The sequence below is a fragment of the Zootoca vivipara genome, chromosome Z2 (assembly GCF_965207765.1).
Source record: "Zootoca vivipara chromosome Z2, rZooViv2.hap1.1, whole genome shotgun sequence".
Classification (NCBI taxonomy): Eukaryota; Metazoa; Chordata; class Lepidosauria; order Squamata; family Lacertidae; genus Zootoca; species Zootoca vivipara.
The window spans coordinates 35,814,025-35,829,263 of NC_142585.1; the positions used below are offsets into that span (position 1 = coordinate 35,814,025).

At 46.5% G+C, this 15,239-nt stretch overlaps 1 protein-coding gene across 1 annotated transcript in view; it reads right to left on the reverse strand.

Annotated features, from left to right (window-relative positions):
* Positions 1–775: 775 nt before the first annotated feature.
* Positions 776–15,239, reverse strand: part of DDX31 (DEAD-box helicase 31) — a 70,065-nt gene continuing 55,601 nt past the window's right edge. The window contains exons 19-20 of the mRNA XM_035102204.3: positions 12,131–12,308; positions 776–1,351 (exon numbers count right to left, since the gene is read on the reverse strand). Of these exons, the coding sequence (XP_034958095.1) occupies positions 1,210–1,351; positions 12,131–12,308 (320 nt within the window). The 3' untranslated portion in view covers positions 776–1,209. The remainder of the gene's footprint in view (positions 1,352–12,130; positions 12,309–15,239) is intronic.

Below are 15,239 nucleotides of genomic sequence, written 5' to 3' on the forward strand. Positions count from 1 at the left end.
TGACGTGAGTCAACAGTGTGATGCAGCAGCTAAAAAAGCCAATGCAATTCTGGGCTGCATCAATAGGAGTACAGTATAGCATCTAGATCAAGGGAAGTAATAGTACTACTGTATTCCGCTCTGGTCAGACCTCACCTGGAATACTGTGTCCAGTTCTGGGCACCACAGTTCAAGAAGGATACTGACAAGCTGGAACGTGTCCAGAGGAGGGCAACCAAAATGGTCAAAGGCCTGGAAACAATGCCTTATGAGGAACGGCTTAGGGAGCTGGGTATGTTTAGCCTGGAGAAGAGAAGGTTAAGGGGTGATATGATAGCCATGTTCAAATATATAAAAGGATGTCATATAGAAGAGGGTGAAAGGTTGTTTTCCGCTGCTCCAGGGAAGCAGACACGGAGCAATGGATTCAAGCTACAAGAAAGAAGATTCCACCTAAACATTAGGAAGAACTTCCTGACAGTAAGAGCTGTTCGACAGTGGAACTTGCTGCCAAGGAGTTTGGTGGAGTCTCCTTCTTTGGAGGTCTTTAAGCGGAGGCTTGACAGCCATCTGTCAGGAATGCTTTGATGGTGTTTCCTGCTTGGCAGGGGGTTGGACTGGATGGCCCTTGTGGTCTCTTCCAACTCTATGATTCTATGATCCCTGGCTTTTGGCCTATGCTGGCTGGAGTTGATAGGAGTTGGAGTCCCCCATCCATCCTTTGTAAAGCAGACTGAAGAAGTCATAGAAGTTTATACATATGTATGCACACACACATACACACACACACACTTCCTTTATTTATTTATTTATTTATTTATTTATTCATTCATTCATTCATTCATTCATTCAATATATTTCTACAGCATCCTTCAAGAATAAAGTTCTTCCTAAGGCGACTCATGTAAGGTAAATATATAAAAAAAATTACAATGAATATAATTAGGAGGACTACCGCTTTCACCATTACCACTGTTCCAGGGGTTGCAGGCTCCACTCTGCATTCATAACCCCACCCCAAAAGAAAGTTTTGGTTAAAAGTTGTTACAACCAGCACACCTTTAAATTTCATACAGGACAATGCTGTTCTGAATTTTGCTTTCCCTTTCCCTGGAGTAGGCTTTGCAAAAGGGGTTGGTGGGGGAAGAAGCACCTCAATTTTTTGTGATACTTCCAGATTGCAGCTACTGTGAGTCTCAGCTGTCTTGGTAGAGGCTGAGAATTTCTGGCTCATCTTTCAGTTCCCAGGCTGGCCAGCTTTTTCTTCCTCTTGACCTTAGATGCAACCATGTCCAAGCCACTCGAGTATTCAGACTGCAAGATTTCGGCCAGACGGCGCTTGCCCCGAGTTTTCTTGAGAAGAAACTCACGCCTGGGCAAAAGAAAGGAGAGAGATAAGGAAGGAGAAAACTGTTTTAAAAGGATTTGGTTTTACAAGGATATATTGTTGGATTTTAAGATTTAAGTATGCACTCCTCAACGTTCCCACCAAACTTAGTGGAATTTTGGGCCAAGCTAGATGTGCCATTCATTACATAACAGATCCAAGTTTGTTTGTTTTTCTAAAATTAAATAGCAGTTGTGGGGATGGGGGAGATTAGGACTTTCGCAGTGCATGCAGAAGATCCCAGAATCATGAAGGCTGGAGCATTACTTTATTTTTAGATGTAGAACAATAATGGGGTGACAGAACACATGATTTGCAAGCAGAAAGTCCCAGATTCAATCCCCAGAATCTCCAGGTAGGGAGCTGGCCAAGGATGGAATGAGGTTGGTGCGGAGAAAAGAGCGCCATTCATCCTGATGGATCAGACTCCACTGGCTGAGTCTCCTTCCTTGAGTTCTTACCTTGAAAATCCATCTCCTGAATAGTCATACATTTAGGGTCAACAGGTTCCTAGTCAGTCTCTGTCTGTCTGTCTGTCTGTCTGTCTGTCTGTCTGTCTGTCTCTCCTCTCTCTCTCTCTCAAAAGAGATGGTAAGATACAGCTCCCTCTTTCAAAAGCAAGCCTTATTGCAGACCCCCTTGAGGTGTGAATGCACAACAGGTGTGCAGGTGAAAGAGAACAGTAGTTCACACACAAGGAAAGAGCAAAGCACAGCTGAACCACGGAGACATTTCATATCTTCGCTCAACTCTCATGTTTTAAAAAAGAGCTCCCTTGTTTTGCCAATAGTAAATATATGGGTTGTGATATCCTGCACCTGCCCACCAGCCCCTCTCTTCAGAAACACATCCATATATTGTAGGATTCCCTCCCAAGAGGGGTCAGACTGGCTCCCTCTTTGCTTTCCTTCTGCTGGCAGGCAAAGACCTTCCTGTTCAGATGAGCCTTTGGAAACCAAGGTGCAGGCGATGCTGATCACTGGGCTACGGTTGGGGCAAAGTAGATTTGAATGGCTGGCTCTAAATGTGCTATTGTTATTAACTAGTTTCTTTTTATCACTTTGCATTTCATAAAGATGTTTTTAGACGTTGGAAGCTGCCTTGATCCCATCTTGGAAGAAACATGAGTATATAAAAACAACAAAAACAACAAACAATGTAAAATGGATTTTTCAGCTGCCTCAAAATGGCAGGAACAATATTTTTGCCTCCTTAGGACAACTGTTCTTCCAGTGATGAAGAGAAGCAGGGACAGCCAACGTGCTGCCTCCAGGTGTTGCTGGACTACATCTCCCACCATCCCCGACTGTTGGCCATGCTGGATGCTGGGGCTGATGGGAATTGGAGTCCAACAACATCTGGAGGGCCAATTGTTCCTCCATCCCTGCTCTGGAGCAGAACTACACTGAGGAGAGGGTGGGAAATGAAAATGGGAAGTCAGATCTTGCATGGAATGCCTAGCTGAATTTTCTTTAAATAGGCTTACAGAGGGGTCTTGGCTATTTCCCTGGAATGGCAGGCATTGGCGCAGCACCTGCCTCAGCCTACCCCATATGGTTGTTTTGGGGAGAAGATGGAGACCACAGGCTTAAAAGCCAGTGGTTAGGGTGTTGGGCTAGGACTCAGGAATCCCTGCTCAGCCATGAAGCTTGCTGGGTAAAACTCACTGACCCTAGGCCTAACCTACCTCACAGGGTGAGGATGAAATGAGGTGAGAGAGAACCTTGCATGCCATCTTGAGCTCCTTGGAGGAAAGGTGGGATATAAATGTAATAAATAAATATACACCACTGCAATCTCTTCCTAGCAGATTTTAGAGTGAGACCCTCAGCAGGCTGCAGGGTCTTTTCTGTTGTGTCCCCTCATGCTTTGGAACTCCCCCAGGAGGTCTGAAAGATCTTCCCTTCCCTCTCTGCTGTCCTATCAAAAGGCAGGTCAAGAACATTATTTCCCAAGTTCCCAAGTAGCTTTTGAGCTGGCTGGGATATGAATTCTGCTGCTTTTGAGTCGTCATTTATTTTTACGTGGATTTACAGGGTTGCATTCAAGTTAAATTCTACCCAGAGTAGATCCACTGAAATTAATTTACCCGTATTAGTTGATGGGTCTGCTCTAAGTCTAACATCACATACCACTGATGGTCTTTAAATGTAGTTTTGTACATTACTTTGGCAGGTATTAGCTATTGAGTGCAGGAGAACGGCTTTTTCTAAAAAAACAAAAACAAAACCAGACTGTTGCAAATAAGGGTGGGAAGCGACAACAGCCCTGTGGTGGGCTCAAACGCTCTTTTTGCTGATGCACATGCAGCAACACAGCCAGCCCTGAATTGCCAAAAACTCATCACAATGGTGACGCTCGCCCCTCTTGGACCCGTGGTGCATCTCTGAAGAAGAGGCCACCATTTATCAGGGACTGTTTTCAACACGGATCATGCCGTCAATCCATTTGACAGAGGTTCCTCACTGCTTGCCCCATCCGGTGGCTGGCAGTGCCAAGCAATGAAGCTTGGATACTTCTGGCTTAATTCTATCTGAACACCTGCTTTTCAACCCATTGAGTCAAATGAGCCATCTGTGGCTGATGTGTGCTGTGAAGGGGGGGAGGATGGGAGTGTCTTATGGGGAGGGATGGTGGCAGCAGCAGCAGCAGCAGCAGCAGCAGCATAGGAGTGGGGTATAGCATCTATCAACTGAGATATGCTCCATCAGACAACCTAGCAGATGTCTCCACTACATGGCAAAGTTGGCTGACGCTGAAAGCCATATCCCGGAAAGATTTATTTATTTATTTTTTAAAGTATGATCTCATCAAATCAGGACACAGTATCAACACACTTTGGTGGAGGCGAAAGGGGCAGCGTTCAGGGCAAAAGGTCCAGTAATGCTGCAATCTGGGACCCCTTTGTAGGGTCAGGGGTGGGGAACATCTGGACCACGGGCCAAACTGGGCCTGAGAGTCTGTTTCCTCACAAACCTGATGCCATACGGTTGGAGGGTGTTTTGTGACTCTGGGAATTAGATGAAGAACTTGTTCTCAGAAGCAGAGACATACTTAGGCTCCCATGCACCCTTCACAAGGAGCTGTATTGGCACATCCCCCTCCCATCCACTGCGCCTTGGCAAGGACATGTTGGCTGCCCAGAGCAGCACAGGGAGTACATGGGTGGGCAAGTGGGCTCCTACCCACTCCGAGCCAGGGTGGAGAAGCACATTTTTTTTGCACCCCCCTGGGCCTGGGCCCTTGGTGAGGGCCAACCTGGTCAACACCCAGGTATGCTCTAAGGGGCTGTACATCGCTTTGAGTGGAAAAATACATAGACTGGGTGTGCTCCTAGATTACATCTTGTCCCTGGAGTCTTGTGACTTCTGTAAATAGGAGCGCTTATGCCCAGTTTAGGCCACGCCTGAACTGGGATCGCCTGGCCTCAGAGGCCCATGCTGAACTCCAACACCCACAATCCCCGGGTACTGGCCATGCTCTTTAGTGGGGTTTGGGGGCTGACTGGAGTTGGAATCCAACAACATCTGAAGGGCACAAGTAGAGGTGCAGTCCAGGGGAAAAATAATGGAAATAGAGTTGAGAACATTACATAGGGAACCTTGAGGCCCAATTTTGGTGTTGTACTCCAAATCCCTTCAGCCCCAGGCCAACAGTCAAGGATGATGATGGGAGTTTTGGGACTGCAAATTTGGACTGCCCATGATCTAGACACCTGCAGATTCCCCATCCAGGTTGAAAAGAGTGAAGAAAGGGGGAAATATGAAGCAGAACGTTTAGGCAGGAAGCAGTGCACTGATAAAAAAAGAGCTGTGGGTCCCCTAATGAGGCTCAGTGGCGCAGATAGCTGCTTGGTTTCCTGGGGCGGCATGCACCCTGTACCCGGGGACGGGGCAGGCCAAGCCGGGGCAGGGCACGCCGCGGTGCCTCCGAGGAGCTGAGGGGGAGGCAGCGGGCAGACGCAAGTCCCACACTGCCCTTTTGGGCAGCCTAGAGCCTGCAGGCGCCCAAGCCACCGCGTCACTCCCAGGAGAGAAGTGTCACTTGGGTGCGCTGCAGGCCCCGCTGTAAGTGTTGCCCCCTGCGCACCCCCCTAACTACGCCTCTGTCTCGAATCACCCATCAAGCCTCTTGTATTGTAAGAACATGAGAAGAGCCTGATGGACCAGGCAAATGGCCCGTCTAGTCCAGGATCCTGTTCTTATAGTGGCTAACTACAAGCCTGTGGGACACCCGCAAGTAGGACCCGAGCACAAGAACACTTCCTCCTTAAGCGGTTTCCAGCAGCTGGCATTCAGAAACATTGCTGCCCCCAACTATGGAGGCACAGCATAGCCACCGTGGCTGGTAGCCATTGATAGCCCTCCCTCTCCCTCCATGATACCAGCCCTGTCCCTTGCAAAACGAACCCCCCTTTCTTGATCTTGCACTTGGCCCAACTATGCTCTAGTCTCAAAGCTTCCCCCCCCCACCCGCTGGACTCTATTTATTTCCGCAGCAGAGCACCATCCAGAGGAGGGAAAAAAACACCCCAAATTCCTCCCTGGGCCAGGCTCCAAGCTTTCCCTGCCACTAATTAAGTGATATTAAGGAAGCAGCAAATGCCACAAGGAAATTGGCAGCTGAAAAAGGACTCCAATCTGACGAGGAGGAGATTGCTTTGCAGGGGGAAAGCTCTGCAGCTGCAGCCTGGCCTGGGAGGGCTTCTTTGCCTGCGAGAGCCTGTCCTCTAAGGGGGCTGTGCCAGCCTCCCCCCCCCAAAAAAAATCTGGCCAAAGAGAAAAGTTCAAAGAGCGTTAAGATGTTAGGTTTGCTCATGCAATGTACTTCTCTGTCTCTCTCACACCCGTCTTCCACATGTTTGTCCTCGACAAGGGCCAACTTCTCTCTCATTACTCAAAAAGCAATGCAGAAGAGGCTGTATGTGACTTGCGTTTAATTAGACCTGATCGTTCTGTATTGGGGGCAATCGGGAGTAATCTGCAAAAGCTAAAATTTGAGACCCGCTCCCATTTCGATCATGCAAGCTGAAGGACTATAAACCCATAGTTGTTGATTTTGTTTTGGTTTTTTTAAAAAAACAATTTGAGAAGAAATATTGGGTTGTATAGAGTGCTAGTTATACTCGGTGCAGACTGGTTGAAATGAACAGACATGGCTGACTTAGGCTCATTAACTTTAATGGGTCTACTATGGGTAGGTTAACTGGAGACAAGCCGCTGATTTTGTACTCGTAGAATATGCCTAGTCTTGGGCATCTTCCTTCTTTTTTAAAATTAAGAATAATCAGGCAAAATTTCAGGGCCAGATTTCAGATATAGAAAAGGACTCTGCACTATGCGGATCAGACCTTTTCTGAGGTCTTGATTCTTAACAAAGGGAGGGAAATTACACATTCCATAGCTGTGCCAACTCCACGCAGGCTTACCTGTGCAGATAACACCGCCACCACTGAATATGGTTCTGGGTGCAGGGTGCAGCTTCTGAAGAATATCTGCTTTCATTAAAACAATTAAAAATAATAAAAACTGAGGAAGTTTCTAGTCCTTATGGAGGCCAAACTATGTTATTTGTGTGTGAGAGAGTGATGTAGAGCGTTGCTCTGTTTTTTAATCTAGTTTTTAGGATTTTTTATTAAATGTTATTGGGTATATTTTTATGCAAACTGCATAGAGACCTATTATATTAAGCAGTATTAACATTTTATGACTGACTGACTGAATAAATAAAATTACCTAAATAACAAAATAAATTAGGCATACTTCCAAACCTGTGAGCAATATGTAGGGAGATCTAGGGAGCTGGGATAGATAGTCAGGTAGATAGAGGGACTGAATAATGTTTTCAGAGTGTGGGGTTTCATGCCTCTGACTAATTTCTCTCCCCACCCCCATCCTGTGCATAGGCAAGCCAGAATAAATTATGCAAAGCAGCAAAAGTTTCGGAATATAAAATACTGTAAAAATAAGGAAAACAGCAGGCAACAGGGGTTTTTTTTTGCCAGACCTTTCAGCTTGGAAGTATAGCCTCCAGAAATTCTTTTAAAAATAATGGTGCTGTTGTTACCCACTTAAAGAAATTTTAGACCAATTAATCACAAGTCTTAGACCATCTATCTATGAACAATTCAATTAAAACCCGCATCTACTTGAATATGAATTAAAAACTGAAAAACTACTCATGGGGTGGAGGGGGAAGCATATTTCCATAATGCTTAACAGGTGGCACAACCAGATCCACACCTTATGTTTAAAGTGCATAGCTTCCCCCAAAGAATCCTGGAAACTGTAGTCCCACCACAGAGTACAATTCACAGCATTCTTAGACTACAGTTCCCAGGATCCTCTGGGGGGGGGAGAGAAATCATGTGCCTTAAATGCACACTGGGTCTGCTTCAAATGTATGAGGTGGATCTATCAGGATCTGGTATTCTGACAGTGACAGGCAGAGAGAATAGGAAGGGGGGGACCCCCTTAGGTCAGGGGCATGGAACCACCTGCAATGTGAGGGCTGTATTCAAACCCAGTCAACCTTTCAGGGGTTGCATTCCAATGACAGGTATGGTCAGAGGGAAAATTCATCAGGATTAAAAGCTTTGTTTTACTTAAACTGCTTGGAGGGTTTTGTTGATTAAGTGGTAAATAAGTCCTGCTGCATGTCTTTTTAAGCAGCCCAGTGCCCTCATCCCCCAAACCAAAGGAATAGACCTAATGTAAGCCCTCCTCAAGAGTACACCCCCTGAAATTGATTGGCACAACCATCTTATGTACATTAATTTCAGTGGGTCTACTTTGAATAAAATACGGCTGGATATAATCCCATAATCCACTAGACCCATTGCTCTTAATGTTTTAACCTGGTTTATTTATTTATTTAAAGAAAATAAATGTACTGAGCTCTTGCTTGCACTAAAAAGATCAATCTGGAAACACCTCTGATCAAAAGCACACACCCCTCGTGAAACTACTACCGGTATATTCCTACAGGGAGAAGGGAAGTACCGTATTTTTCGCTCCATAAGACACACTTTTTTCCTCCTAAAAAGTAAGAGGAAATTTCTGCGCATCTTATGGAGCGAATGTGTGGTCCCTGGAGCCGAATTGCCCAGCATAGCTGCCAAGTTATCCCTTATTTTAAGGGATTTTCCCTTATGCTGAATAGGCTTCCTCGCGAGAAAAGGGAAAACTTGGCAGCTATGTTGCCCAGGGGCAAAAGGCAGAGCGTGCTTTTTTTTTTTAAAGAAAGAGCTAAAGGCTAACAAGAGGGGAAGAGAGTGTTGAAAGGACCCGCTCAGCAGCTGATTGCAAGAGATCGGGGAGGGAGATAAGCTCCCTTCCCGCCCCGCCCAGGCCCCTTGCCCAGCCCTCAATTGGTGTCTGCAGAGAGAGGTTGCTTGTTTCCCCAGAGACATGTGACTGGCTGATTAGATTATCTGTCTGGAACCTGTAGAAATGGGTCCCTTTCCTTTCCTAGAGAAGCTGCAGAACTGTGAATTGAACCCCATTAAAGCAGGATTTATTCCCTTTGCAAGGTAAGCTCAACAACTTTGAGCTGATCCTCAAAAATGAGCTTTCCCCCTTTGCAAAAAAAAATGCACAACTATGAGCTGACCCCCCCCCCAAAAGGGGCTTTTCCCATTTGCAAAAAAGCTGCACAACTTTGAGCTGATCCTAAAAAAATTGAGCTTTCCCCCTTTGCAAAAGAAGCTTCCTCAAATATTTAATTGGGGGGGGGGGGGCAAAAGCACCTAGGCCTCTAGGAGTTGGCTGCTATTCCTCGGACAATTCAAGAAAGCAAAATATTTTTTTCTTGTTTTCCCACTCTAAAAAACTAGGTGCGTCCTATGGTCAGGTGTGTCCTATGGCGCGAAAGATATGGTGCTTCCATGAATGTCTCTCCCAGTGGGACGAAACAGCAGCTTGGAGAAGGGGGTGGGGCATAATAATAACCTTTACTCCTAAGTTTTATCCTGCTCTTTGTCCAAAGAGCTCAGGAATGCCGAGATGCTTTCTCTCACCTTTAATCTTCACAGCCACCCTGTGAGGTAGGTTAGGCGGATCAGGCATGGCTTTTTTCCCCCAGCCAGAAACTCACTGCAACTCAGATCCAGCACCTCTCAGGTGGGTGCCATTGCCATTCTAAGAGAATGAGGGAGGCATTCCTCTTTTTCTAGGAAAATAGCACTGGTTATAGGGATCTTAACTTGGTGGGTCTCTTTGTTCCAATATGCCACCCACTTGCTCTCTTTAGACCAGAAAGGGGGGGGGTGGAAGCAGGTTGGTTGGAAACATTAATCACCCCTCTACTCTCCTGATAGCTCCCCAGCTGCTGTCCAGTTTTTGCTCTCTGCTAAGTTTGTGGAAATGGCAATGCAAGCTTTTCTCTCCCCGCTGCCACACACCCCGCCCCCCGCAACTGGGAGGGATGGAAAGGGCCCCCTAACAGGCCACCTCTGGAAAAGAAGGGGAGGGGGAATAGCTTTAACAGAGAGAGAACATCTCATGAACAGAGGGAGACATTGTCACCACCTGCTGTAATCCAGCGAGACTGTTGGTGTCAGTCATCACCCCGTTCCCTACTGGGCTAAGGAGACATCAAAGCCTGCCCCATACCATCTTACATGCTCTTTATCAGCTAATCAGGCTATTCTTAGCTAAATAAAGCTCCGTTAAATCCCCTGCTCGCTGGGGCATTGCTGTCCTGCTGCCCATCTGCTGGTGAGGGTGAGCAGCAGCAGTCCGCAGGGGGAAGAAATGCAGGGACAATATGGTTCACCCTGAATCCCCTTCCAACAATTGCTCTGTGGGGCCCCCCCCCAATCCTCCTGCACACACAACCCCGCCAAACATACTTCGTTTCTTTAATTTTGCTTCTCGGATGGCCCGAGCTAAAGATGTCAGCGGCCCCAGCAAATCGTGACACGGATTAAGGGGGGCCTTTAATTGCACAGCCGACGCATTGCGCAGATTGGAGCATTGTTGAATCAATTTTGCAGCAACGGAGCATATATGAAAAAAGAGGGACCCAAGGAAAGAAATAGAAAGGGAAAACTGAGAAAAGCAACACATATTTGTGAAAAGGAAGGCAGGCTTGGGAGAAAAGGTCAAGAACAAAACAGCAAAGAAAGAGAAAGGGAACAAATTGAAAGAAAGTGAAGGAAAAGAAGAAAGTAGTTTGGGAGTTGTTTTTTACCATGGTTTTCTTTGAATTAAAGCAAAGGTGGTTTACAGAGCAGAATATGCATGGATTAAAAAGTATGATTTAGAAAAAGAAAAGCACACTTAAAAAGAACACCCCACAGTTTAAGATTTGTTTAAAAAGAGCAATCTGATAGGGCCTCCTATCTAAACAGGAACGCTAAAAGTGGAGAGCATTCATGGCTTGGCAATGAACATGGTGGATTCAGAACGGGGAGGATTCAGAAAGGTGCAGAGAGACTAGATTTCCTCACATTCTAAAATGATGATGATGACAAAGAGCAGGTCCCAGGGCAGGTTGCAACGCTTTAAAATTCAGGAGAGATGCATCTTCAGCATTCGCCTGTAGAGTGAAGAAGCCAGGCTCACCCCTTTGTGGAGGGAGTTCCACAGCTTAGGTTCTGTTACAGACAAGCAAAGCCCACCTCTCGGCTGCCACCCATCACAACAGGAGTGGTGGTATAACTACCAAGAGCGTCCCCCCTGCCAATTTCAGCAGCCAAGAGGGTCTGTATAGAAGGAGGCAGTCCCTCAGATATTTTTGGCCTAAGTAAGTGATTTAGGATTTTATCCACTGAATGGTAGAGCCTGGGGTGACGCAATGGCATTGACAGGCAGCAGGAGAGGCAGACACATCACTCTGGACCATTGGACATCTTGGCTGGAGGCTGACGGGTGCTGCCATCCGAAACTGCTGAAGAGCACCACACTTGGCTACACCCCTGGTAGACAATACAGAGCTAGATGGACCAGTGGTCTGACTCAGTATGAGGCAGCTTCCTGCACTCCTAACTCTGGCAAAGACCTCCTCCTGGTGGCAGAAGAGAGGAGTGCATGTGTGGGGTCCTTTCTGCTCATGCACCAATCATGCCTTATGCAAGCACACAAAACAAGTGTCAACACAGTTTGGCTTCCTTTGGGTAGATGCATATTGCTATATTGAGAGGAGGAACAGCTGAAACAGGGAAGGGTCTTGCCCAGGCCACCCTATGGCTCTACAGGTTAAAGCAGAATTGGGGAATATCTAGAGCAGGCACCCCCAAACTTCGTCCCTCCAGATGTTTTGGCCTACAACTCCCATGACCCCTAGCTAAGAGGACCAGTGGTCAGGGGTTATGGGAATTGTAGTCCAAAACATCTGGAGGGCCGAAGTTTGGGGATGCCTACTCTAGAGTATATTGAATCCCAAACTCCTATTCTCTTCTAGCCATTGGGCCATGCTAGCTGGTACAGTTGGGACTTGGGGTAGTCCAACCACATCTAGAGGGGCCGCAGGTTCCCCACCCCTAATCGAAGAAGAGGTATCCCCCCCCTTTTTCCTGAAGGATTGTCACTTCTAAACAGAGACATCCCTCCATTCGCTCTATGCAGTAGGCAATGCTGCTGCTTCGATCTGGAATGGAGGAGCCTGTGACCCTCCACAGGCTCCCACGTTTCAGGTTCCATTATCCCCGGCTGCTCGTCATGTTAGCTGCAAGGGCTGATGAGAATCTGGAAGGCCACCGGTTGCCCATTATTCCCATGTCAAACCCACACATGGAGTTGGAAAGCACAGTTGAGCCTTTACCTTTTCTGCTTCTGGTTCTTTGCTTGCTTTGGGAAGGCAGAGGTGGCACTGAGATTCTTAGGGGCGTCCCGGAGCCCAAAGCTCTTTGCCACATGGCCCAGATGGAGAGACTTGACGTGGAAGATGTGCTTGAGGCTGGCTGGGTAGGTTGCATACGACCGAATGAAAGACTGCAGAGCTGGAGGGAAATGGGAGGAAGAAAAATGAAATGTGGCAGTTGGGAATTTTCCTTTGCAAAAGGGATTACGTGCCATCGCCTCTCAGGTGAGATTATCTTCCTGTTGGGACACTCTTCACTTGAGCTCAAGATCACCTCCAAAACAGATAAGCCAATCACATACTATCAAATTACCAAAATAAACCCCCTGCACTGGGCAACATTTGTGTGTCACAACAGCAGTTAAAACATGTGTGGTTTTCAGAACCTGAGCCTGCAATTCAACACTAATATACCAAGGAAAGAGTCCCTCTGAACTCAACGGGGCTTATTTCTGGGTAGACACATAAAGGATCACATTTTTATTGCTATAAAAAAAAACCACAAGTGCATAAGATGTGGTTTGATGTTGGGTTTTTTTTCTTTCTGATTGGCATGGCTTAGGGACTAATTTTATTACATGTGCGAGCCGGAGGTGCAGCAGAGCTGAGTGCAAGGAAGTGACTGCTGCTTTGCTACCCTGCAAAGGTAGTCAGCTGCTAGACAGGGAGGCATCCTGCTCATGAGGAGACCCTCCCCAAAGTTTGAAGAGAATGTCTTCTCCAGGTTCTGGGGAGGGTCTCCTTGCAAGTCAGGAGGACTCTCCAGGATGCTCCCCATTTCCAGGATCCATTTCTGAGTTCCCAGCATTGCATGTGTGCATGTTCCTGTACAAATACAGCATGCACATATGGGAGGTTGTCTGTATTCATATACACGTGTGTGTGTGCGCGTGTGTGTGAGAGAGAGATCTGTCTCAAATAATTAGTGATAGCAGGTTGTCCCCCATGTTAGTCCTACTCAGAGTAGGCCCACTGAAATCAAAAGATGTGACCAACTTAAGGTGTGTTAATTTTAATGGGTCTACTCAAGAGTACAATTCAGCCCTATGCATATTATCTACAATCTGTATTATGAATTATTTATTTGTAACGCTTGAATTATCACCTGTCCTTTTCCCGTCATAAGGTATTGGGCAGCTTACTACTTTTATTAAAGTCCCTTGTATCAGTAGCTCCCAAACTCACCCCACCCAACTTGGAGACCGCTGAAGGTCTTGGCAGGCGACTTAGTAATTTTTCTGCCTGTTGTAGCAATTGCCAAATGGCGTGCTAGAGCCTGGATGGTTTTCAACTGTATTTTTATTGCTCCTTTTGTTTCTTCTATATTGAATTCTACTGTGTTATGATTTGCATCCCACAGAATCCAGGCAATTCCAAACTGTGATTTGATAAAATACAACAAGAAGAAATAAAAGGAGAAATCAAAATGCAATTAAAAATCAATGCGAATGTTTAATGTGATGGAAGGTCCGCCTAATGTCTTCAACCAGAGATCCGCAGACACACAGTGAAGCTCACGGACATAGTTCGAGAATCCTTGTCTTACAGTTTTCAGTGTCATTCCGAGGCTTGCCCTTCCCTCTCGGTTGAGCCCAGATGGAGAAAAATCAGCTGTAAAGCAGCACAAACACTTCTTTAAAAAAGTTTTTACAAACCAAACAAATGCCTTGTGTTACTCTTGCAGGCCACCATAGGGACAAGCTACTGCAATGTCCACTGGGCACTTCTAAACTCTCGGCTGTGAGTCCTGGAAGACTTGCAAACCATTTTCCTCCTGGCCTGGGGGTATAGCCCAACTCCAGATAAGATCCAGGGGCTGAGGCTGCTTAACAGATTCCTGGCCTGGGGTGTTTTGGGGGGTTGTTGCTGTTGAGGTTTTTTTTAATCTTTATTTTAGATCTTGTTACGATTTATGTGGAAATTGTTCAGTCCGGTTGTGTATTTCTAAAAATGTTTTATTTATTGTTCATGACTACTTCTACTATGTTGTAGTTATGAATTCGTTTCATGCTGTAAGACGCCTTGAGCACGGTTTGAACTGTGGAAAGTTGGCATACAAATAAAACTATGTAGGTGCGTATACTTGCAAAGGAGGCCAATGAAGATTTCATGCTTTGCAGGGTTAGCCCCCAGTTCTCGTTCTCCTCCAATTCTCACTCCAGAATTATCACATTTCTGGTTTTTAAATAAATACCAGTGATGCAGCTCAGGACCCCCTCCCAACTTTCTCTCCCTACCCTCATCTCAGGCCCCTGCCTCCCCACCCCAGACCACCCCAGTCCCTTAACTGCATCAAAACCTAACACTACTCCCCCACCAGTCTTTTTTGCCCTTCCTCACTGAGTCAGTAGACCAGCACGTTTGCCCATAGCTTAAGCCTAATCTCTCAGGGGTGGCAGGAGATTGGGGTTTACGAACAGTAATAAAAATGTCATTTTAGCGAGATCAGTTCCTGGAAGGACTCTGGGAATCCATCAAAGCTCTGTTTGCCAAGCAAAGCGAACACCATTTCCCAATCAATGAGGGAGTAACGAAGGAGAGAGCGTTGCAACCCCTTCTTCTCATTTCACATCATCAATTTTTTAGAGACCCGTCTGGTGGGGGAGGGGGAATACAGGAAGAAAGAGAGGGGGAATTACCGGCGGGTGTGTGTGTGTGGGGGGGGTGAGTTGCCAACCTTTCTAAAGGTAATGTTTGATATTTTAAGATGTTCAGTCACGACTTCAGGCCCAACTTCATCATACAGGTGGTTCAAAAGCCACATGGACAAGAGTTGCTCAGATCAAAGCACAGAAATGCTCCGGGCTTCATAGCTGCCAAGTTTTCCCTTTTCTCGCGAGGAAGCCTATTCAGCATAAGGAAAAATCCCTTTAAAAAGGGGATAACTTGGCAGCTATGGGGCTTGCCTACATGTCTCTGCTTCTTTCCCACTCCACCACACAAAGCAAGTTCCTAGTCCATATTGGGCGGCGGTGGTGGCCAGGGGGGTGGGGAGCAGGAAACAGAAGTCAGAGTCTGCCATTTTTGTGGCGTGTGTGGATATGCACACCTGTGTTTTCCCTTCCTCAGC